The sequence below is a fragment of the Fusarium sambucinum genome, chromosome III (genome assembly GCF_050947815.1).
Source record: "Fusarium sambucinum isolate potato_lamoka chromosome III, whole genome shotgun sequence".
NCBI classification, from domain to species: Eukaryota; Fungi; Ascomycota; class Sordariomycetes; order Hypocreales; family Nectriaceae; genus Fusarium; species Fusarium sambucinum.
Genome location: NC_139292.1, coordinates 3,016,468 through 3,037,474, shown reverse-complemented (window position 1 = coordinate 3,037,474; position 21,007 = coordinate 3,016,468). Strand labels below are relative to the sequence as shown.

At 49.6% G+C, this 21,007-nt stretch overlaps 9 protein-coding genes across 9 annotated transcripts; 5 read left to right on the top strand and 4 right to left on the bottom strand.

Annotated features, from left to right (window-relative positions):
* Positions 1–276: 276 nt before the first annotated feature.
* On the top strand, positions 277–757 carry FSST1_011181 (vacuolar protein sorting 55; the record flags this gene model as incomplete). Its single annotated transcript, XM_083234286.1, has 2 exons — positions 277–529; positions 624–757. The coding sequence occupies 2 exons, from the start codon at positions 277–279 to the stop codon at positions 755–757; spliced, it is 387 nt and encodes a 128-aa protein (XP_083080877.1).
* A 450-nt stretch (positions 758–1,207) lies between these two features.
* FSST1_011180 (aminodeoxychorismate synthase pabA) lies at positions 1,208–3,694 on the bottom strand (the record flags this gene model as incomplete). The annotated part of the gene is made up of 1 exon (XM_083234285.1): positions 1,208–3,694. The coding sequence occupies one exon, from the start codon at positions 3,692–3,694 to the stop codon at positions 1,208–1,210; it is 2,487 nt and encodes an 828-aa protein (XP_083080876.1).
* A 2,050-nt stretch (positions 3,695–5,744) lies between these two features.
* FSST1_011179 (uncharacterized protein) lies at positions 5,745–7,797 on the top strand (the record flags this gene model as incomplete). Its single annotated transcript, XM_083234284.1, has 2 exons — positions 5,745–6,824; positions 6,871–7,797. 2 exons carry the CDS (start codon positions 5,745–5,747, stop codon positions 7,795–7,797), a joined length of 2,007 nt encoding a protein of 668 aa, XP_083080875.1.
* A 526-nt stretch (positions 7,798–8,323) lies between these two features.
* FSST1_011178 (NADH-quinone oxidoreductase subunit G family protein) lies at positions 8,324–10,826 on the top strand (the record flags this gene model as incomplete). Its single annotated transcript, XM_083234283.1, has 6 exons — positions 8,324–8,438; positions 8,498–8,521; positions 8,574–8,625; positions 8,678–8,692; positions 8,746–10,650; positions 10,709–10,826. The coding sequence occupies 6 exons, from the start codon at positions 8,324–8,326 to the stop codon at positions 10,824–10,826; spliced, it is 2,229 nt and encodes a 742-aa protein (XP_083080874.1).
* Positions 10,827–11,118: 292 nt separating this feature from the next.
* On the bottom strand, positions 11,119–11,739 carry FSST1_011177 (uncharacterized protein; the record flags this gene model as incomplete). Its single annotated transcript, XM_083234282.1, has 1 exon — positions 11,119–11,739. One exon carries the CDS (start codon positions 11,737–11,739, stop codon positions 11,119–11,121), a length of 621 nt encoding a protein of 206 aa, XP_083080873.1.
* Positions 11,740–12,640: 901 nt separating this feature from the next.
* On the bottom strand, positions 12,641–13,637 carry FSST1_011176 (acyl CoA binding protein-domain-containing protein; the record flags this gene model as incomplete). Its single annotated transcript, XM_083234281.1, has 3 exons — positions 12,641–13,214; positions 13,271–13,568; positions 13,622–13,637. 3 exons carry the CDS (start codon positions 13,635–13,637, stop codon positions 12,641–12,643), a joined length of 888 nt encoding a protein of 295 aa, XP_083080872.1.
* A 1,245-nt stretch (positions 13,638–14,882) lies between these two features.
* On the bottom strand, positions 14,883–15,878 carry FSST1_011175 (ribonuclease III; the record flags this gene model as incomplete). The annotated part of the gene is made up of 1 exon (XM_083234280.1): positions 14,883–15,878. One exon carries the CDS (start codon positions 15,876–15,878, stop codon positions 14,883–14,885), a length of 996 nt encoding a protein of 331 aa, XP_083080871.1.
* Positions 15,879–16,399: 521 nt separating this feature from the next.
* FSST1_011174 (mitochondrial 37S ribosomal protein mS33) lies at positions 16,400–16,874 on the top strand (the record flags this gene model as incomplete). The annotated part of the gene is made up of 4 exons (XM_083234279.1): positions 16,400–16,438; positions 16,488–16,693; positions 16,752–16,801; positions 16,852–16,874. 4 exons carry the CDS (start codon positions 16,400–16,402, stop codon positions 16,872–16,874), a joined length of 318 nt encoding a protein of 105 aa, XP_083080870.1.
* Positions 16,875–18,095: 1,221 nt separating this feature from the next.
* FSST1_011173 (armadillo-type protein) lies at positions 18,096–20,650 on the top strand (the record flags this gene model as incomplete). Its single annotated transcript, XM_083234278.1, has 4 exons — positions 18,096–18,200; positions 18,326–18,409; positions 18,459–20,072; positions 20,123–20,650. The coding sequence occupies 4 exons, from the start codon at positions 18,096–18,098 to the stop codon at positions 20,648–20,650; spliced, it is 2,331 nt and encodes a 776-aa protein (XP_083080869.1).
* Between the last annotated feature and the right edge of the window lie 357 nt (positions 20,651–21,007).

Genomic DNA, 21,007 nt, shown 5'->3' with positions numbered 1-21,007 from the left:
TAGTTTCTCCGGACCGGTTGCGCCGCGGCTCTGCGTCACTTGTAGTACGTACCATGACAGCTGCGATAGCATCACCTTTGGAACTTGGCCTGCTTAGCCGCGTAACGCACCATCAACAAATTCTCGTTTGTCAGATTCTACGGACCCAGTCGCTTTGTCGCCACCCGACTCGATCTCCCCGTTTCGACCGATAAGATATCTTACTCCTCTCCCCACGGGGAGCCTCGTTCGTCGATATCGTTGCATACCAGTCAAACATAAACACCATCACCCAAGATGTCTGCCGGTCTCAAAACCATCATCGCACTCTCCTTCGTGCTCGCCGTCGGATTCCTCCTCGTTATTCTGTCTTGCGCGCTGTGGAAGGTCTACTATCCCCTGCTTGTTGTCGCCACATATGTCATTGCGCCCATTCCCAACTGGATCTGCGGACACTGCGCCAACCCCGATGATTTCGTCGAGAGCTCCGGTGCTGCAGTTCTAGATCTTGGACGTTTCTTTACAGGATTCTTCGTTGTTATGGGAATTGGTAAGTCCTGTTACTCCTGGTCGAACTGGTGTTTCGACACCGATCCTGATGGAACGCCCACCTGAGATTGTTCACGTGGCTAACCCTTGTGCAGCTCTACCTGTCGTCCTCGCACACTCCGGCCTCATCGAAGTCCAAGCCATGGCTATGTCCATAATCGGCGGTCTACTGATTTACGGAACCATTGTCAGCTTCGGCATGTTCTTCCACGAGGAGCAGGATTTCTAAGTGCGCGCGCGTGGCACAAGCGAATTAAGTCAGGATAAATCGAAATCTCGGAACAACAACCGAAGAGGCATGTAGCCTTGCGGGAAAGAGGAGGGTAATTGTTAGCATCAAACCTGTATAACGCGTGTATGATCACGGGAGACAAAGGAGTCACATTGGCATTCAGCGGGGTTTAAACAGGGGTCTCGGATATCGCAAAGAGGGTTCTTTGACTTCCGGCATGGCAATAAGATGGCCCTAGTCCGTCGCCAGTGCTATGTCTTTGTGGGAGCCATATGAACCGTATTATTTCTGCTCTTTGTAAACGTTTGCGTTCCCTGTCTATGTTGTTGAAATCCAACCCAAAACTCCGACGATGTGTACGTTGAGGTATCATGTCCAAGATCAAATACTACGCCTACCCTTCCCAACCATCTAATCCAATTTGCATTTTCCCTTGAGAACTGGCACTTAAGCCGCGTCTCTAAATACGCCCATGGGACCAGCAAGTTTGGTAAACATCTCATCCCTTTCCCCCTCAGGGGTACTGAGAATAGTTACCGCGCCTCCAGCTCCGATCCTCCAGACTTCCCTGGGCTCAGTCTCGCCATTTTCAGCAGGGACCTCCTCATCATCCCATCGGAACATCGTCCGAATTGTAACACTCCAGTCCCCTGCGCCAGTGACATCCATATATCCAACGACACCAGAGTACAGACTTCGCTCGTGGTGACCCTCAATAACCTGTAGAAGCTCGCAACTGCGCTTCTTTGGCGCTCCTGTCATACTTCCAGGAGGAAGGGCTGCAGCAAGAGCATCTAGACCGGTGTATGGACAGTGTGAGTCAAAGCTACTTCGGCGAGCGCCACGGGGCTTGTTGCCATTGCGTCCAGGAAGTTGACCGTTAACGACTGTGATCATCTGGAAGACGGTGGCATACTCTTCCACCTTCATCAAATCAGGGACTGTAACATGGCCAACACCACAAACGCCATGCAAATCGTGTCGTACGAGATCGACGATCATGAGATTCTCGGCCACCTCCTTGGGCACATGCAGAATCTTCTCAGCCTGTGCCAGCGTCGAAACAGCTTCCGACTTGCGGACTGTGCCCTTCATTGGTCTCATGGAGCAAAGCCCGTTACTGTCGTGGCGCATGAAACGCTCAGGGGAACAGCTGAGCATTGTAGCGCTACCAAGTCGGATGAATGATCCGAAAGGGGCTGGCTGTCGATTTCTGAGTGTCTGGTAGATGTGCCAAGGGCTTCTCTCATCGTTGCGAGAACGAGGCCTTTCCATAGTTGTCTGTGACGTGAGGCAAAGTTCATACGACTCTCCTGCTGCGATGAAGTCCTGACACACGCGAACCTGCTCTTCATACCTGTCGGGTTGTGGTGTTGTGATATTGACTTGCTTGCGCTGAACAGAATTGCCGTTGATATGCCCGTTGCTTGTTTTTGATGGCCTTTGGGAGAGGCATCGTTGAATTCTTTCCGTCATCCTTTCGAGCCACAAGTCGTCTGATCCTCGAGGTTTCAGGTTTTGGACGTGTGCCACACCAGCTCGATGATCAAGAACAATGCTCTTGGTAATCCATGCCAAACAGATGTCAGGTCTCGCATGACCCCTATTTTCTGGCACCATCTTCTTCTCAAGACCATGCAAACCCACCTCATAAGTGATGAAGCCCATGAAGCCGCCTTTAAAGGCGGAAGTTGACTGATCAAATCCAGAGGGATAGCTTCGTCTCTCCCAAAAATCCGAGATGATTTCCCAAACCTTGACTGTGCCATTTTCGAGACTGACGGTCTCAATTCTATCGGTATCGCCAGCTGCTGGTAGTCGGATTGTCACAAAGTCATCTAAGACATTGTACTCAACCCGCAATGCCTCTTCGACCTCTAGAGCGATAATACTGTTTAGGGCCAACGCATCTCCGTTCTTTGAACTCGACGAGTCGAGAATGAGAGATTCTCCCTCGGCCAATCCCAGCGTTTCGACAATCTCTGGTACGCCAACTCCTTGGGGTAGAGGAATTGTGTTTTGTGTATACTCTGCTGATTTCGCGAAGTCTCTCAAGGACGTCGATTCGCCATGTGACGTCGACCACCAGTCTCTTGACAATCGCTCCTTGTGCGCAGCTACAGACTCCAGATGATTTGGTGGTGAGAGAGTCTGGATCTCTAGCAAAGGTCCCTGTATGTGTCGTCCTTGGTTCTTGTTCCATTGAATGGCAGCCTGGAACCAGTTGATGAGCACACCATGTGCGGTCTTTTCGGTACACACAGATTCCGGATGGTATTGAAGACCCCAGAACGGTTTTTTGAGATGTCGTACACCCTGAAGAATTTGCTCTCGTCGACCATCGTCTCTGAACTCTGTCGCCCAGGCCAGAGGTGTAAACTCAGAGGTCGGGTTCCAGCGATTCTTCTCCTGCCACCCATCGCTGTACTGACCAATATCGACACACAAGCTGTGATACAGAGTAGCCTTGAAAGGTGGCACTTCACGAAAGATATCCTCTCCCTGATGCTCAATCTCTCTCACCATGCCATGGATGCCCCTCTTCAACCTTCTCACAGCTCCGCCATGAGCAGCCAAAAGGCTCTGGAAACCAAGACAGATACCTAAAACGGGCAATTGACGATGCTCAGGGAGATTCCAGAGCAGATTAAAAGCCCCGACATCCTCTGGGTTAAGCGGAGATCCGGGGCCAGGGCCGCAAACTACGGCGTCGAATTGTGAGAGATTATCGAGAAATTCTTGCTCTGTCCATCTTGCAGGCGTGTCGTTTTCATCCAGTCTATCAATGACCGAAAGATCAATCCTTATGAGAAATATCTCTGCGCCCAGAAGTGTTCGGAGAAGGGAGACAATATTGTTTGTGAACGAGTCATAGGCGTCAATGAAGAGAATCCGCTTAGGCTGTTTGGCCGAGGGTTCAGGGCCCGTGGCCATATTTTAGGAAGAGAGTCAATGTGTCAGAATTATTTAAGTGAGTTTGAAAAGGATAAAAAAAGACTCCAGTGAAGGTGTCGCTGTGGATAGAAGATAACAAAGTCCAATAAACTTCGTTCTCGGCGTTCGATATAAATTCGAAATCTTTTGCCGCCACAAACCGGAGCTGACTCGGAATCGACGCCGTTGAAGCCACAGCACTTGCAGACGTTAAGTTAGTTGATCATCAGGTGATCGGATAGCAAAAGTATTAAAGTTCGACTTGCTGTTGCTGTTGATTTCATTTGAGTCTTTTTTTTTAAAAAAAAAATACCAGAAAAGAATTTAAACTTGTGAATCCATATCAATGTGCTCGTAATCGCAAAAGAAATTACTGAATTTCTTATCAATGCAGGCACTGAGGTACCTATGCAAAGATCCCTGCCAACAACGGTCCAAAACACCATCACGACCTTTCAGCTCAGTCTGTCTTGCCTTTAATACTCTCGAGCATATTTTATTCATTTCTCTTAAAATTCAGGCCAGATTGACTCTTTCGTTTCGATTTTACCTCTAAACATTCAGCACATCATCATCGTATCGCCATGAAACCTATTGATTGTCCCGTCTTAGTATGCAATAGAAAGGTCGTTCTTGAACCCCGACAGACGCGCCGCAGTTCGATCTTTATCGATTCCTTTCTCATTGTCCGTCCACTACTTTTCTCTGTAGTATCACACACCCATCTGGGACTTTGTCGTGTGCCAATATAGCAGTAATCTAGCCTCGCGTTGCTTTGCATTAAACCCCTATCGTTCAGTGCTGTCGCTATATTTGATTGTTTCTTTAACGCCAGTGCTGCTGACGCCAGGACCAATCGTCCGTACACTGATTGTTGCCCTTGTCAAAGCAAGTCGTCACAAGATCTTGCGAAGATTTTTGAGAAAACAAATTGGCCCTCTTCACATTTCTGATATTTGCATAAAGACGAGACAAGATGGAAACTTGTCCGAAGCCTTCGCCATGCAATTCGTCCGCCCATACATCCATTCCCGTTCCCAAGGTACATTACCCTTTCATCTATAAGGGAACAACATACACTGTGATGCAGCATATCAAGGGGCAAACGGCGGCGCATGGTTGGACAAGTCGCTCAGATGAATCAAAAATGTGAATATTGGAGCAATTGCGTGACATGGTCACTGAGCTTCGCTCTACCACGCCCCCAGAAGGGACAAAGGTTAGCAGTGTTGAAGGCGGGCCTTTTTACGACTGTCGGCTGCCGCCAAGGCTTTACTGAGGTCCTTACGCCAGCGTTCGCGAGTTCTACGAAGCGCTGGTCGATAACATTCCTTGGGACGCTGACTATACCAACTATCCTGATCTTGTTGAACTTTTTGAATTCTACCGGCAAGTAGAAAACGAGATAGTCCTCACCCATGGCGACCTGAGCAGCCTCAACATTCTGGCCCGTGGAGACAGAGTTGTAGGTATAGTGGACTGGGAGACGGCAGGATGGTTCCCGGCTTACTGGGAATACACCACAGCGAGATATGTCAACCCGCAAAACCGATTCTGGGCCAATGCGGTCGATCAATTCATAATGCCATGCCGGACGAGTGGAAGATGAATTCCATAAGACGCAAGTATTTTGGTGACATAATAGACATTGAGTCTCGTGTATGATCTCGCCGGGCAAGATCCTGTGAGATATACATGAGCTTAAACTGAGGATCATTCCCACCAGAAGTAGAATGCTGGAAGTTAAATCGCGGGCCGGTTCCGTCTTACAGACGACCGAACTACCTACTAAGTGGGGGGGTTTCAGCATTACCGAAGCTGTCAGAAAGACCGATGGTGGGGGCCGACGCCGAAGCTCCGAGGTGATGTCAAGATAGACGACAGTAACCGTCAACAATTGCCACTTTTGTCAGCAAACTGTCACAATTTATCGCCGCTGGTGAGGCAATGAGACTACGTCTTTGGGTATATACTTACAGCGAATGATTCCAAATGCATGAATATTTCTTTTTAACGTCACCTTCTCCCTGCATATAAATTCCCGCCATTGATGCTCTGTCGCAACGCCCTCCGCAGAGCTGTACCGCGCTCACAACCAGTCTCACATCTACGACGAATCAAGCAAATGGCTGCTCACATTTCCAACGGCAATGGCGCATTGTCGCCTGCGTCTGGATACGAAGGCGCAGCACTTGAGGACCTACCCAAGTCATGGCATTTCACCGAATCTCTTCCTGCCGATTCCATGTTCCCAACACCTGCCGACTCCCACAAGACTCCTCGAGATCAGATAGGCCCCCGACAAGTGCGTAATGCCATATATACCTGGGTGCGCCCCGAAGAACAGAAAGACCCGGAACTTCTGGCTGTCAGTCCAGCCGCTCTGCGCGATCTGGGGATCAAGTCCGGGGAAGAAACGACAGACAATTTCAGACAGATGGTAGCGGGCAACAAGTTGTACGGCTGGGATGAAGAAAAGCTCGAGGGTGGCTACCCTTGGGCGCAATGTTATGGAGGATTCCAATTTGGACAGTGGGCTGGTCAGCTTGGTGATGGCAGAGCCATTTCTCTCTTCGAGTCAACCAACCCTGCCTCTGGCGAGCGATACGAGCTTCAACTTAAAGGTGCCGGTCTGACACCTTATTCGCGATTCGCCGACGGAAAGGCTGTTCTGCGATCTAGTATCCGAGAGTTTGTTGTTTCAGAGGCGCTCAACGCTCTCAAGATTCCCACTACCAGAGCGTTATCGCTCACCCTGCTGCCAGATTCCAAGGTTCGTCGAGAGCGAATCGAGCCAGGTGCTATCGTTTTACGGTTTGCGCAATCCTGGGTACGCCTTGGTAACTTTGACATTCTACGTGCAAGAGGAGATCGCAAGTTGATTAGACAGCTTGCCACATATATCGTAGAAGATGTCTTTGGCGGCTGGGAAAAACTGCCTGGTCGGCTGGAAGACCCAGACAAACCTGCTAATTCTCCATCACCCAAGCGTGAGGTGGCTGCTGGCACCATTGAGGGCGCAGATGGTTCCGAGGAGAATCGCTTTACGAGGTTCTATCGCGAGGTCGTGCGTCGCAATGCCAAAGTGGTGGCTCACTGGCAAGCTTACGGATTCATGAACGGTGTCTTGGTAAGTAATGTGTTGACATCCTTGACATAGTGCTAACATATAACAGAATACAGATAACACTTCCATCTACGGACTGTCGATAGACTTTGGTCCATTTGCTTTTATGGATAATTTTGACCCTGCATACACACCAAACCACGATGATTATGCGCTCCGTTATAGTTATAGAAACCAGCCTACCATTATCTGGTGGAACCTTGTTCGTTTTGGCGAGGCCATCGGTGAGCTGATGGGAGCAGGTGCAAATGCTGACAACGAGACCTTTGTTACAGAGGGTGTCAAGAAAGAGCAAGAGGAAGAGATTGTGGCAAGAGCTGAAAAGCTCATTACACAAGCTGGAGAAGAGTTTAAGGCTGTGTTCCTTGCAGAGTACAAGCGACTTATGACCACTCGCCTGGGTCTCAAAACGCACAAGGATACTGATTTTGAGGTGCTTTTCAGCGAGGCCCTCGACACCATGGAAGCTTTGGAGCTTGACTTCCACCACTTCTTCCGCCGTCTGAGCAAGATTAAGTTGCAGGATTTGGCCACTGAAGAAGCCCGCAAAGAGAAGGCCTCGGTCTTCTTCCACAAAGAAGGCCCCCCGACCATCACAACTGAAGAAGATGCCCGAGCACGCCTTGCCATCTGGCTAGAGAGCTGGCGGGAGCGCATCATCGAGGATTGGAAAGACGAGGGGGACAATGTATCAGAGGCAAAGGACCTTGAGAGAATCGACGCGATGAAGAGGGTGAACCCCAACTTCGTGCCTCGCGGTTGGATTCTTGATGAACTCATCCAGCGCGTAGAGAAGGACGGCGAACGAGACGTGCTGAACCGTGTCATGCACATGGCCCTCAACCCGTTCGAAGATCGCTGGGACGGCGAAACTTTCGACGGAAAGACGCACAATGGCGACAAAGATGAGGAACTACGATGGACGGACGATCCCCCTCAGTCTGAGCGAGCTATGCAGTGCAGCTGCAGCTCATAGGCAGATAGAACAATCCTTAATAAATGAGCACGCACGTACAGTTGCGTGATGCGCAAAATCTACAAGCTATCCTAAGATTTGGTGGTATGTTACGACCGGCGGTAAGAGGCAGCGGTCATGGAGATTGGTTACTCTTCCATGCTTCCATAAACGGCGTAAAAATATTCATCTTGAACACAAGATAGAGGTAGACTCGACTGAAGCAACAGTTCTGCCAAAGCAGTCCTGTTGCGCAAGCCCACCTACAATAAAATGTGCCCGTATACAATTTAATTTGGAAGAAGGAAGAAAAAAAATTCCAAAATCTCGGCGCGAATTGTGGAATAAGTGGTATTGGATCTGTGGCTGCGGCCTGAGGCAGAGAGAAAAAGACGCTGACCAATGAGCATTAACGTAAATTAATCGCGGGCTAGCGCCACTAAATCCATCACCCGAACAGCAGGTTCCCAGACGTCAACGACTGAGCATATATTCGCCTCCAGCGACCCTGTAACCATTTTCATCTTCCCTCCGTCAAGGCGACGCGATGCTCCGAAATACTCTAGCACGTTCGGCTTGGCGGACGAGTCGGCGGGCGGTCAATGTCTCGCGAACCTTCGCGACGACAAGCCAGCGCCCGGCCGAGGTGGAGCTGACAATTGGTGAGCATCTTTGTGTATAGAGCCATTGAACGTTCGAGGAAGGCTAACACTGTTACTAGATGGAAAGAAGATCTCTATTGAAGGTATGCTTTAATGCTTGGGCGGCTTGGTCGACGTCTTCTGACAGAATTGTAGCTGGTTCTGCCCTTATTCAAGCCTGCGAGAAGGCAGGTTCAACAGTTCCTCGGTAAGTCAAGACAGTCGTGGCAAGTTTGGATGGCCTGGCTAACTTTATCTAGATACTGCTACCATGAGTACGATGCCTCCGAGTCCTCCCACGATCGATCTATCGCTGACAATGCTTCAGGAAGCTTATGATTGCCGGTAACTGCCGAATGTGTCTGGTGGAGGTTGAGCGGGCACCGAAGCCCGTTGCCTCATGTGCTTGGCCCGTACAGCCCGGTATGGTTGTCAAGACCAACTCTCCCCTTACTCACAAGGCCCGTGAGGGTGTTATGGAATTCTTGCTGGCCAACCATCCTCTCGACTGCCCTGTCTGTGATCAGGGTGGTGAGTGTGATCTTCAGGACCAGTCTATGCGTTACGGAGCGGACCGAGGCCGATTCCACGAGGTTGGCGGCAAGCGAGCTGTAGAGGATAAGAACATTGGTCCCCTGATCAAGACTTCCATGAACCGATGTATCCACTGCACCCGATGTATTCGATTCTCCAACGATATTGCTGGTGCCCCCGAGATGGGCTCCACCGGACGTGGTAACGATATCCAGATTGGCACCTACCTCGAGCAGAACCTTGACACCGAGTTGTCTGGTAACGTTATCGACCTTTGCCCCGTTGGTGCCCTCACCTCCAAGCCATACGCTTTCCGAGCTCGCCCATGGGAGCTGAAGCACACCGAATCTATCGACGTTCTGAATGGTCTCGGCTCCAACATCCGCGTGGACTCCCGTGGCCTCGAGGTCATGCGTATTCTCCCCCGACTCAACGACGACGTGAACGAGGAGTGGATTGACGACAAGACTCGATTTGCTTGTGATGGTCTTAAGACTCAACGACTTACTATGCCTTTGGTCCGCCGCGAGGGTCGCTTCGAGCCCGCTGACTGGGAAGAGGCTCTCACCGAGATTGGCCGTGCTTACCAAATTAAGAACCCCCAGGGCAACGAGTTCAAGGTCATTGCTGGTGCTTTGACTGAGGTCGAGTCTCTGGTTGTTGCCAAGGATATGGCCAACAAGCTTGGCTCTGATAACCTGGCTCTTGATACCCCTACTGGCAGCCAGCCTTTCGCCCACGGTGTTGATGTTCGATCCAACTTCCTTTTCAACTCTCAGATCTGGGGAATTGAGGAGGCCGACGCTATCCTGATTGTTGGCAGCAACCCCCGGCACGAGGCTGCCGTTCTCAACGCCCGTATCCGAAAGCAGTGGCTCCGATCTGACCTTGAGATTGGTCTTGTTGGTGAGACATTTGACTCCACCTTCGAGTTCGAGCACTTCGGTGCCGATCACGCAGCTCTCAAGACTGCTCTCTCCGGTCCCTTCGGCGAGACCCTGAAGAACGCCAAGCGACCTATGATCATCGTCGGCTCTGGCGTCACTGACCACGCTGATGCCAAGGCTTACTACGAGACCATTGGTACCTTCGTCGACAAGCACGCCTCTAACTTCCGAACTGAGGAATGGCAAGGTTACAACGTCCTTCAGCGTGAGGCTTCTCGTGCTGGTGCTTTCGAGGTTGGCTTCACTACTCCTTCTGCTGAGGTTGCCCAGACTAAGCCCAAGTTCGTCTGGCTCCTTGGTGCCGACGATGTCAACGAGGCCGATATCCCCAAGGATGCTTTCGTTGTTTACCAAGGTCACCACGGTGACAAGGGTGCCCAGATCGCTGATATCGTCCTTCCTGGTGCTGCTTACACCGAGAAGGCCGGTACCTACATCAACACTGAGGGTCGTGTTCAAATGACTCGAGCCGCCACTTCTCTGCCTGGTGCCTCGCGAACTGACTGGAAGATCCTCCGAGCTGCCAGTGAGTTCCTTGGCGCTCCTCTTCCTTACGATGACGTCGCCATGGTCCGAGACCGCATGGTCGAGATCAGCCCTGCTCTGGCCGCCTACGACGTTGTTGAGCCCGTCGCCCTCCCTGCTCTGAGCAAGGTTCAACTTGTGGACCAGAACAAGGGTGCCAAGGTTTCCGGAGCTCCCCTCAAGAAGGTTATCGACAACTTTTACTTCACAGATGTTATCTCACGAAGGTATGTAAACTTGATTTATCTATCATGTACCGGGAGCCCCCGCTAACAATCTCTCCAGCTCTCCCACAATGGCTCGCTGCTCAGCGGCCAAGGCTACTGGCGATTCCAGGACAAACTTTATGGCTTCTGGTATTGAGGAGGATAAGCCTATGGGTCAGGTCGAGTATGGCGTATAGGGTGGTGGTTGTAAAAGAATAGAAAGATCTGCTTTGTTTTATTGCGTCTGGGAAGTTCGTAGTATGTACATATTGGACGTCTGACAGAGAGGGTTGAAGGTAGATAAGTTGAATACCTAATTCCTTCACTACGATGTGCACTTCCACGGAAATTGCCGTTTCACATCTTCCTCTTTCGATTAACGTTTGGAAGGAACATGAACATGTTCCTGTCACAGGCCTCCCTAGATGCCCCGTCGACGTACTTGACTGGTGAAATCTGGGTTTGTGGTGCAGATCCATAAGCCGGTTCCTAGTTGGCTCTGCGAACCTGTTCCTGTCCGAGTTGTTCTTTTTTAATTTCTGCTTCGATCTTTGCCCGATATGCAGCTAACTCTGTATCACGAGCTCCTGCCATTTGAGCAGACCGCAGTACAAACCCCATCGTAACGTTGGCCTGGCACTCGCGCAGTGATCGATTGGGCCCTTCAAATGAAGGTTGGGGAATTTGTGGCGTGTCCGGGTAAGTGTCCGGATGTGGCTTGGCTTCCATGTTGAAGATCATGGTGTTCAGATGCTCGGGCTCAACGCCGCGTGAGATGTCTGGTACAGCTGTATCCTCTATATTTTCGAGGAGTTCGTAGCGCCGTCCATCTTGAAGGATGCGCTCGCGCTCGCGTATGCACAGCGCGAGGAAGTTTTCGTTGGTGCTGATGGCGTGAGCATCAAGACCTTCAAGCTCTGCTTGTAGAAGCTCGAGCTTGGTGGTGGAAGTGACGTCGCACAGGGCTTCATCCTTGCTTATAGGACGGAAAATGGCGGGTGCAAAGGTCTGTAACGGGGGAATGATGGCAAGGCCGTCTGGATCAGGAACATGCTTGGGATATTCTAGGCGCTCCGGGCCTGATCCGCAGCGATCAGGCGGCTGCGCCATGCTTCTTATTTATTTATTTGTAGATTATGCGATGCCTTGAAGAAACGGGGGCATCAAGGCGTGGTTCATTTGTGGTTGCATGTACACAGCAGGCGATGTTTGAGATGAGTGGCTTAGGAGGGACGAGAGAAGGGTCGGTGTAACATAAAGGTGGATAGCTGCATCTGCACCTGCAGAAGTGGAAGTGGAAGACGAAGGATTAGCGATGGGGCCTAGGGGCATCAAAATACGTCTGACGCAGGCCTATAGTATCCATTTGTGTGGTCCCGCGTCAGACGTTCTTTAATACCCCGAGGGGGGCTAATGCTCTATCAACAAAGAACAACCTACCTAGGTACTAACTTAAGCGTCAACGAATTCCGTGGGGTACTTGGGTCGCCAAGCAGAAACAGATGGCTCTTTGCAGATAATATCATCCTAAAATTAATAATTTCCTAGAACACATAATAAACGGAAAGATCGGCTCTTGTAGAATAAACAGGGTTAAATTAAGGTAGTAGTTTCGTAATAATATTCCACGCATGATATTCTACATGTCCTCGACACACAATAACCACCCATTTCTTCTAAATACAATGCTAGCCCAATACTCCTTTAAGCGCCTTATACTTAATATGATTAACTTGTATCCAAAGACAATTGTAGTTTGTGTGCCTGTCTGGCACTGAACTCGATACCAGCAGGCATCCAAATACGCCCATATACAATTCATGACCAAGTGCATACTGGGCTAGTCGGCATAACCCGGAAGAGCTCATAGACCAAGAGACCATGCCGCGACATAGCAATACTCTCATATTGGGAGAGTGTCACCGACGCTGTGCCCGAAAAATCAAATGAGGGCTTTGTTCAGTGTGAATCTTGAGAGTAGGGACCGTCGGACAACATTCTGCCCGAGTTATCACCCTCGTGACGGCAGAACATTTCGAGCGTATTCTCTTAGTAGCCTGACACCCGCTCTAACAAGGTCTTCGAGCCGACGATCCCTGCGCTTCCTCAGCCATAATAGAACGACAGACAAAATAACGAGGTCGGCAAATATGTGTTTGACTAATAACCAGGCAAACCACTTCGCCCAGACTTGGAGACTTCGTTCCTTCTTCGCTCGCCACTCTCGACCTGTTGTAATTTGTTCTCGTAATGCAGCTACCTCAGCAGACATTGTGGTTAATGCTCGTTCCACCTTTCGCTGCCAGCGACCACTGCTTCGATCGCTAGTTGGTACATCAACTTCGTCGTCTTCAAGGTCTACTTGTCGCTGAGACCGTAGTTCCGCTTCGTCATACTCGCTCATCGGTCTCAATTCTTTTAGGGGGCCTTCGCCATCGCTCGCTTGCTCGGGTTCTTGTTGAGGCTGGTGTGCACCGGCGCCAGTCGATTGGTTGACTCTCGGCGACGATAGCGACGAGCTTGGACTGTTGTTTTTAATCTGATTCCAGACGAATTCGAGTTCTGACACAAGTTCCTCAGCGTCACTGGCAGACCCACGTTAGTTGATCCTGTGTAGTTGGAGTTGAAGGATATCGCTTACGGTGTCGTCGCATATCGATGCATCGTATCTATCAGCGCCTCGATATATCTCCTCTTTGACTCTGTCCGGCTCAATCCTTTTTGTAGATTCCACGCATCCCATTTATCTTTCTCGCGCTGTAGTTCGTCGGATGCCAATCCCGAGGCAGCAGTCGGACGTTCCATTACACCATCAACATCACCCTCCATTGCCTGCTTGTAGAGTCCATAAAGTCGGAGTCGATCAGTCGGCGGCGGTCTCGATGCGCCAGTTTTGGGTATCTTTTTAACGGTGTTGAGAGCGTGTACAAACACGCGATCTGATTACACGTCAGCCAGAACGTTTGAGCACCGGATGAACAATACGACATACCCACTGAATCCGCCATTTTGGCGGCTATGTTTTATGTTAAAAAAAAAAACGGCTCGCGACACGCAAGTTGCGGCCGATGAGAGGGAGTGGCAATGGCGTCGAGGTCCAAGTCAAGCTTCGATATGGGGGTCCTTTATCGGACCTTGAGCCGTCCGGACCGCGGCTTGATGGCCGAGATAACGGAACCCCACAAGCCAAGAATGGAAAGGAGAACAACAAAGTCGAAGTTGAAGGAAGGCAATTGATACTATGTATCAAGAAAGAATCAAGTAACAGAGAGAGAATAAGTGTAGAGATAGAAGGCAGCCAAAGAAACGCCTAGTCGCCCGTGTGTTATGACTCCATTGGGAAAAGAAAGGAGGGTCTTCGAAACTAAGATGATGGATCAACGCTCGATCAGAAGCAATTGGATGATGAAATGATGCGAGATCTTGTCCTGGGCCGGGACCTGTGGAGGACCTCGGCGCCCACGGGTAACGGGCGGGCAGTTACCTACCAATGGATGGAGCTCGGAGGATAGGTACGCTTTCAGGGCCGTCTCCACTAGAAAAGGCACGTCCCCAGGGGGGGGGGATAACATCTGGGGATTCGGTAACAGTATAAAGATGATGGATCTTTAATCAATGCTCCGTATATCTAATGAATAGCATGGCATCTATCATAGTTCGGTGCAGTATAGAATATGTAAGCTGTGTTTTTGTATACGTGTACCTTTGCTCTTCTCTCATGGACTTTCCAAGATCTCATTGACACGGATACCTGAATGTCGTGTTTTACCTTCTACCGAGCTTATTCTCCCCTCCTTTGAGCGGTTCGAGATATCGGGATACGGAGACCAACCCCTGCATATCTTCTTAAGTATGAACCGAGACACGTGAAGATAAATTGTAAAGTGGTCGATTGAATTGGCAGGTTTGCTATCTAGCTTTTGAAGACTTTGTAACTTTAACTCCATTAGTAGATCTGGTTACCAATTGTTACAAATGCAGCATTACTAGCTAAACATTTGACAACGGAACTTGGCTAAGATCAAAACAAGAGAGCTGTTATTTTATTCATATTCCACAGGGTATCAAAAAGTTGGCCGTTAGGAGCATAAGCGACGAAATCAGTAAGTCGCTTTATGTTCCTTAGAGTATAGTTCTTAGATTACTTGTTTTTATACTCTAAAACTCGGGCCATTTTCTGCTACCCACCGGTGTATAACTTTAACTGTTACCAAATGCTACATAGGTATCAGCATTAGCTAAGCATTTGTCGATTATGCCTCGCGGGCTTCCGCCTTTTCCTCCATCCATTGCTTCTTCTTAGCTTCGTATACTTTCAAGAGTTTCCTATTTTCAAGCACTTGCAGTGCTGCCTTTCCACCTGCTTCAGCCTTGCGCTTACCAACACCACATGCCATGAATTTGCCTGTCTCTCCCCATCCGTCAAGATAAACTCCAATAGCAAACAGTGGGAGACCTGTGTCCTTGTCTTTTTTCTTGCATTCCATATCTTCGTACCGAATTTTGATTCCCGGCACCGCTATCGCTGCGCTCAGACGACCTTTGGCAGTTTGCTCTGTAAGGGTTATCACCTTGGCTTCGGGCTGTGTAGGTTGTTCTTGAGCGATGTGCTGTGCTTGAGCTATTGTTTCCAAGCAACTTTCTGCTTTCTTGATCTGGTCTTTGATTGTACGACCCCACAGCATCTTGAGCCAAGTAACGGCGTTTGCGTTTCCCTGAGGATGCGATTTGACGACTGCTCCCACGTATGCCTCAAAAACATCGCCTTGAAGCTTGATTACGTCCCTGTTGTTCTTCTGTGTTCGTAGCAGGACTGTCATCTTACCGATGTCTTGAGGCAATTGCGTTTTGTGCTCCATGCCGTATTCTCGATAATACTCAGCGAGTGTGCTATTTCGAACTAGCTGCTCACGGATTTGGCTGCACCGGCCTGCTGTGAGATGCGGAAAAGTCTCGAATATGAATTCTGTAGAGATCATCTCAAGTGTCGCGTCGCCGTACCATTCCAATTTCTCCCAGTTTGGGCCTCCAAGTCCAGGGTGCCTGAAGACTTGCTCTTCAAGATCGGGACGGATTGGTGGGAGAGGTGGCAGGCTGTCAGGTATTTCTGTGGAAGACCATCGCGAAATATCTGGCGCGACAGAGGCGACAGAGGCGACAGAGACAACAGAAGCAACAGAAGCAACAGCAACCTGCACGCGCTTGCGTGGCTCCTTTTGTGGGCCGTCTTCTGCTGGTCTTTTGGACATATTGTATAGCCTGTAGTAGAAAGGTTAGCCTCCTAAATCTCAAGGTACAAAAATGAATAGCCTGGGAACTATAGACTAAGTAGCATAACGTGACCTACTAATTTCGTCTCTTATACTTCGTGGTCAATTTTCCTGCTGGCCTGAAGCGTTGTTGCTTTAGTATTTCTTGGGTTATGCTGAAAGAAGAAGAAGTGGGCTACTGGGCAGGTATTGCTTTTGTATTGTGTGAGAGTAAGGTTGTTTTGAGCCCTATTTTGTGACTCAAAGTTGTAGAGCGAGGGAAAAGTCGATAATAGACTTCAGAAATCGTGTAGAACGACCAAATATCAAAAACGAATAACACTTATGGAGTTGCATTTTCATTGGTCCGTTTCCAGGTGCTCTCAAAGTTTTGAACCCGCTTTTTGATCGAAGTGGCCAATCGGCGGGTTTGTTCAACTTTTGCGCAGACTTCATACGAGACGTCAATTCAAGTAGCAGGAAAGTTGACAGGAGCAACATTGAATGTCAATCACGTCAAGATGAGTGTCCCACGCGCGCGGATATTGGATCTGATGAAGGTAATTCTATTGAGCCCGAAAATTTCTTTCTCGTACTAATATTCTGCAGGCGCAATGCCAGGTCTTTGCGACTTCCTACAACCCTGAGGGCGTCCGCATGGGCAACAAGATTCTGCGACAGCGACTACGAGGACCAGCCATGGCAGCATACTACCCTCGAAAGACAGCGACGATACAGGACCTTAAGCGCGAATTTGGGCCAAACCTGGCAACCTGGGATGAGGCGGAGGAGGACCGATTCGAGTATATTGAGGAGTAAGCTGGAAACTGCAACCTTGAAATAGGTGCGAAAGTACTAACAATTTGATTTCAGGCTCAAGCTTCGTGGAAAGAGTGCGCCTAAGAAGAAGAAGGGACCCCCAGGTATGCATCCGCGACTCACCAACGCAAACAAGTCGCTAACAACTTTCCAGCTCCTACCGGCAAGAAGCGATAAATCAGGCAATGAATCTAATGACAAATTTGATGCCGATCATGGCGGCTTAGTAAATCTTCGGAATCGCCTGCAAAATGGGCGATATCTCGATTTACGACTCCTTGTGTATGGTGCTGTGGCAGCGATGACGAGGAAAGCCAAGATATTTGTGGTTTTCTCTTCAGTATGTACAATTACTTGTATTACAGCAAAAAATGCATTGTTCAATTTCCAAGTGCGAAAGTTTGTCTGTACTTTGACCTGTTGCTTGTTCGATTGCTAGATCACAAGTCCGTCCGACTACGAAAACGATATCCATGTCTTCATCCGCTGAATAGCCCAGCCACACTTCTTATGAGTGTTGGAATATCTTGTTGCGAGCAGCAGAACGGCAGTCTCAACATCCTGTGGCATTTAAGTAAAGTCGTTGGATACAATGCCGAAGCAAGAGCTCTTTTGGACTCGCAAGCATTGTCTTACAATCTGTGTTCGAGTTGTTTGTACTCGACAATTCAGGCTGATGCACTCATTAACGTTTTCTTTTCCTAGCCGAGAAAGAACTTCCAGCTGACGATCTCCGTGTATAGGTACTAGGTAAGTAGGCAGGTAATCCATGTTAGGCATTCGGTGAATATCAAGAATGGCATGAACGCTTCACATCCATGATGGATAGCCTTCCTGAGGAAGTGTTTCCTACAAGCGTGCTATACAAGTACAGAAGACTCGGCCCTACGATGCCCAGGTATTCACAGGAATAGAAGTAGTGACAAAGTCACGATGACTTCAAGCTCCAGGGCATCACACCGTGCATTTTAAGACTATAGGCCCCTATTTTGTCTGTCAGTGCCAGCTGCAAGTGCTATTTTTTTAGCAAAAGTGGAAGGAACAGAAGTGGCCAGGCTGCGCCTGTCGGCTGTTAGCACCTGCCACTTTACGCTCCTTCCATCTTCACTTTCCTTCCACTTGGCCTGCCGAAAAAGCTGCGTCAGTGATTAACCTCCACACCCCTTCCTTCACCATATCCTCTTCCTTTTTTCCACCTCTTCACTCTCTTCCTCTTCCTCTTCACCATTCTCCCCTCAACACAATCAATCAGCCTCTTCTTGGTTCGTACATTCAGTACATTCACACTCTTTGTCTCACATCGCGCGTTACTTGCGTCCATTCCCTCTACAATTCTTATCCGATTGCGGTCTCTCCAGATTCATTGCATCGCAAGTCCAGCCCAACTGGTGCAACATCATGTCTTCACCTGGATATTCTCAGGAATCACCTGAGAAGGTCAGTCCTATCTTTACTGCTGTTGTGCAGGGCGAGACTTCAGGCAATTTCCCACGTTCCTCTCCGGTCAGTATACTTTTATTTTAAGTTTGTCGGCTCTATGGATTCGCTATATATTGGCTGGATATCTCATACCGTTTTTTGTTTCTCATATCTTTTCATGGAGAATAACTTGCTGATGCAAACCACAGAAGGAAACAGGTAAACCCAATCCTGCAAAGAAAAGCATCTCGGCCCTCACAACTTCAAAGCTTGCGAATCAAGGCCACCCAAAGGTGAAACTGACCGTGTGACTCACGGTACACAATTTACTAACAATTATAGAAGATGAAAATCAGTCACGATGACTCGACTACGGAACAGTCTTACCCTGTGGATAAGCTCCTTGCCAAGCTCTCTGAGCAGGTTGTAGACCAACAGCCCGGTTCCCTCAAAGCGAATAATGAAGGTGTCAACTATGCAAGGATATTCGATCATGCGTCATCAAGCAACTCACTGCCCGTCACTCCTGCTACCGATGCCTTTCCAAGCACGGCTCCTACTACACGACCCGCCAGTGCTACGTTCGACGATGCTCATAGCGAAAGCGAAGAAGTGGTCCGTCTGAAGTTGCAGCTCGCCCAAGCAGAGAGCAAGATTTCTAAACTTGACCAAGAATTGGCGGAAACCCGTGTCGTCACGACTGTGCCCGAAAACTCTGCTATTGGATCCAGTAACTCGTTGTATCCTACTCGCGAGAGTGCGTGGGGATCTCCGGACGATGCTCATTCCGACACAAGCGATGCGATGTCTGCTTCTACCTTCAATCGTACTCGAGAGATCTGGGGAAGCCACCCCGGTGGCTTCACCAACACGCTTCAGGCTCCAGTCCCCGAACCAGCTCCTGGAAAATGGCTTGGGGGACGCGGTTTTAACCCACCATGCCCAGAATCTAGTGGTTCGCCTTATCCCGTGATGGACGGCTTCCGCAGTGAGCGTCTGACCCCAGATGCAGAGATGATGCGACCCAACTACGGACGCCGTGGTAACCGTATGGATAGTCGATTCAACTCCCCCCAGCCGTTTGGATCTGGATACGGGGGAGGCTACAACAGCCCTGCCAACCAATCCGAGTACATGGGCAGCCCAGTTCCTGTAGCTGCTCTGAATGCTCCACAAGGACTCGGCCCTATGGGCGTCTACCCTCCCTATCCACCTCCCGCCGGAACAGCTCTGTCACCTCACGCCTCCGAGTTCACTGCTGGCTCCGGATGGAAGAATGAGGTTGGACCGCATCCATTGTACCCACGCAGGGGACTGGACCCAAGAGATGTTCTGTCGCCCGAGGATCAGACGTATCTGCCTCCAACTGAGCCATTGAACTATCGTCGTCTCTTGGACCGTAATGTCAACTGCAACTGGAAGTACATTGTCGATAAGATCGTTTGCAACAACGATCAGCAAGCCTCTATCTTTTTGCAACAGAAGCTCAAGGTTGGAACCCCTGAACAAAAGTTTGAGATCGTGGATGCGATCGTGTCACAGGCATACCCCTTGATGATCAATCGGTTTGGCAACTTTCTGGTACAGCGATGCTTTGAGCATGGCACACCTGACCAGGTCATTCACATTGCCGAAGCTATTCGAGGCAACACTTTGAGTCTCTCCATGGATCCTTTTGGTTGTCATGTTGTCCAAAAGGCGTTTGACTCAGTGCCGGAAAAATACAAGGCCATTATGGTTTCTGAACTGTTGCGACGCATCCCAGAGACGGTCATTCATCGTTACGCCTGCCATGTTTGGCAGAAGCTTTTCGAGCTCCGCTGGACTGAGTCGCCCCCACAGATCATGAAGTATGTCAACGAGGCACTGAGCGGAATGTGGCATGAAGTGGCTCTTGGGGAGACTGGCAGTCTTGTTGTACAGAACATCTTTGAGAACTGTCTTGAAGAGGATAAGGTATGTTGAGTTGTTCTTGCCAATGCTACTATACTAACTCTTTTTAACAGCGTCCTTGTATCGAGGAGGTTCTTGCCAACATTGACATTGTGGCTCATGGCCAATTCGGTAACTGGTGCATTCAGCACATCTGCGAACATGGTGCTCCTCCTGACCGCAGCCGAGCTGTTGACCACGTCATTCGTTATGCCGCAGAGTACAGCACTGATCAGTTCGCTTCCAAGGTTGTCGAGAAGTGTCTTAAGATCGGGGGCTCAGAGTTCCTCGGTCGCTACCTAGACCGAGTCTGTGAGGGTCGTCGCGACCGTACACGCATCCCCCTCATCGACATCGCCAGCGACCAGTATGGCAATTACCTCATCCAATGGATCCTCAACAACGCCTCTCCTCAGCATCGCGAGATTGTTGCCGCTCATATCCGAAAGCACATGGTCTCCTTGCGAGGTTCCAAGTTTGGCTCTCGCGTCGGTATGCTCTGCACCAACCATGCTGTTGCAACTCGTCCCGGCCCTGGCGCCGGGCCTGGAATGAGTGGACGCATGGGACCTGGCCCACGCTACAGCAACGGGTACCGCTAAATCATTTTATTCTTTGCCAACCGATCTCTTTTATCGCCATAGACATGCTTCTGCTAGAGATGCAGAGCTTTCCCCATTGCGCTTTTTGTTTTCTTTTCTTTCATTGTCATACACGTCGAGGAGCCCCTATCTGAATCACCGATCCTTCCACTCGTCAAGATCACGCAACAAACCAGAAGAATTTGTCGACCTTTCTTAAGAAACATCTTCCCACGCAAGTAATTTACAGATCACACGACATCCTACGCCCAGCTGGCTACTGCCTTCTCGGGTGCATTGGACACATTATGGTTATCGATTTTGCAATATGGAGAGGATGGTAGATACTAACCACCGGCAGTCCTTGCAGAACTGACC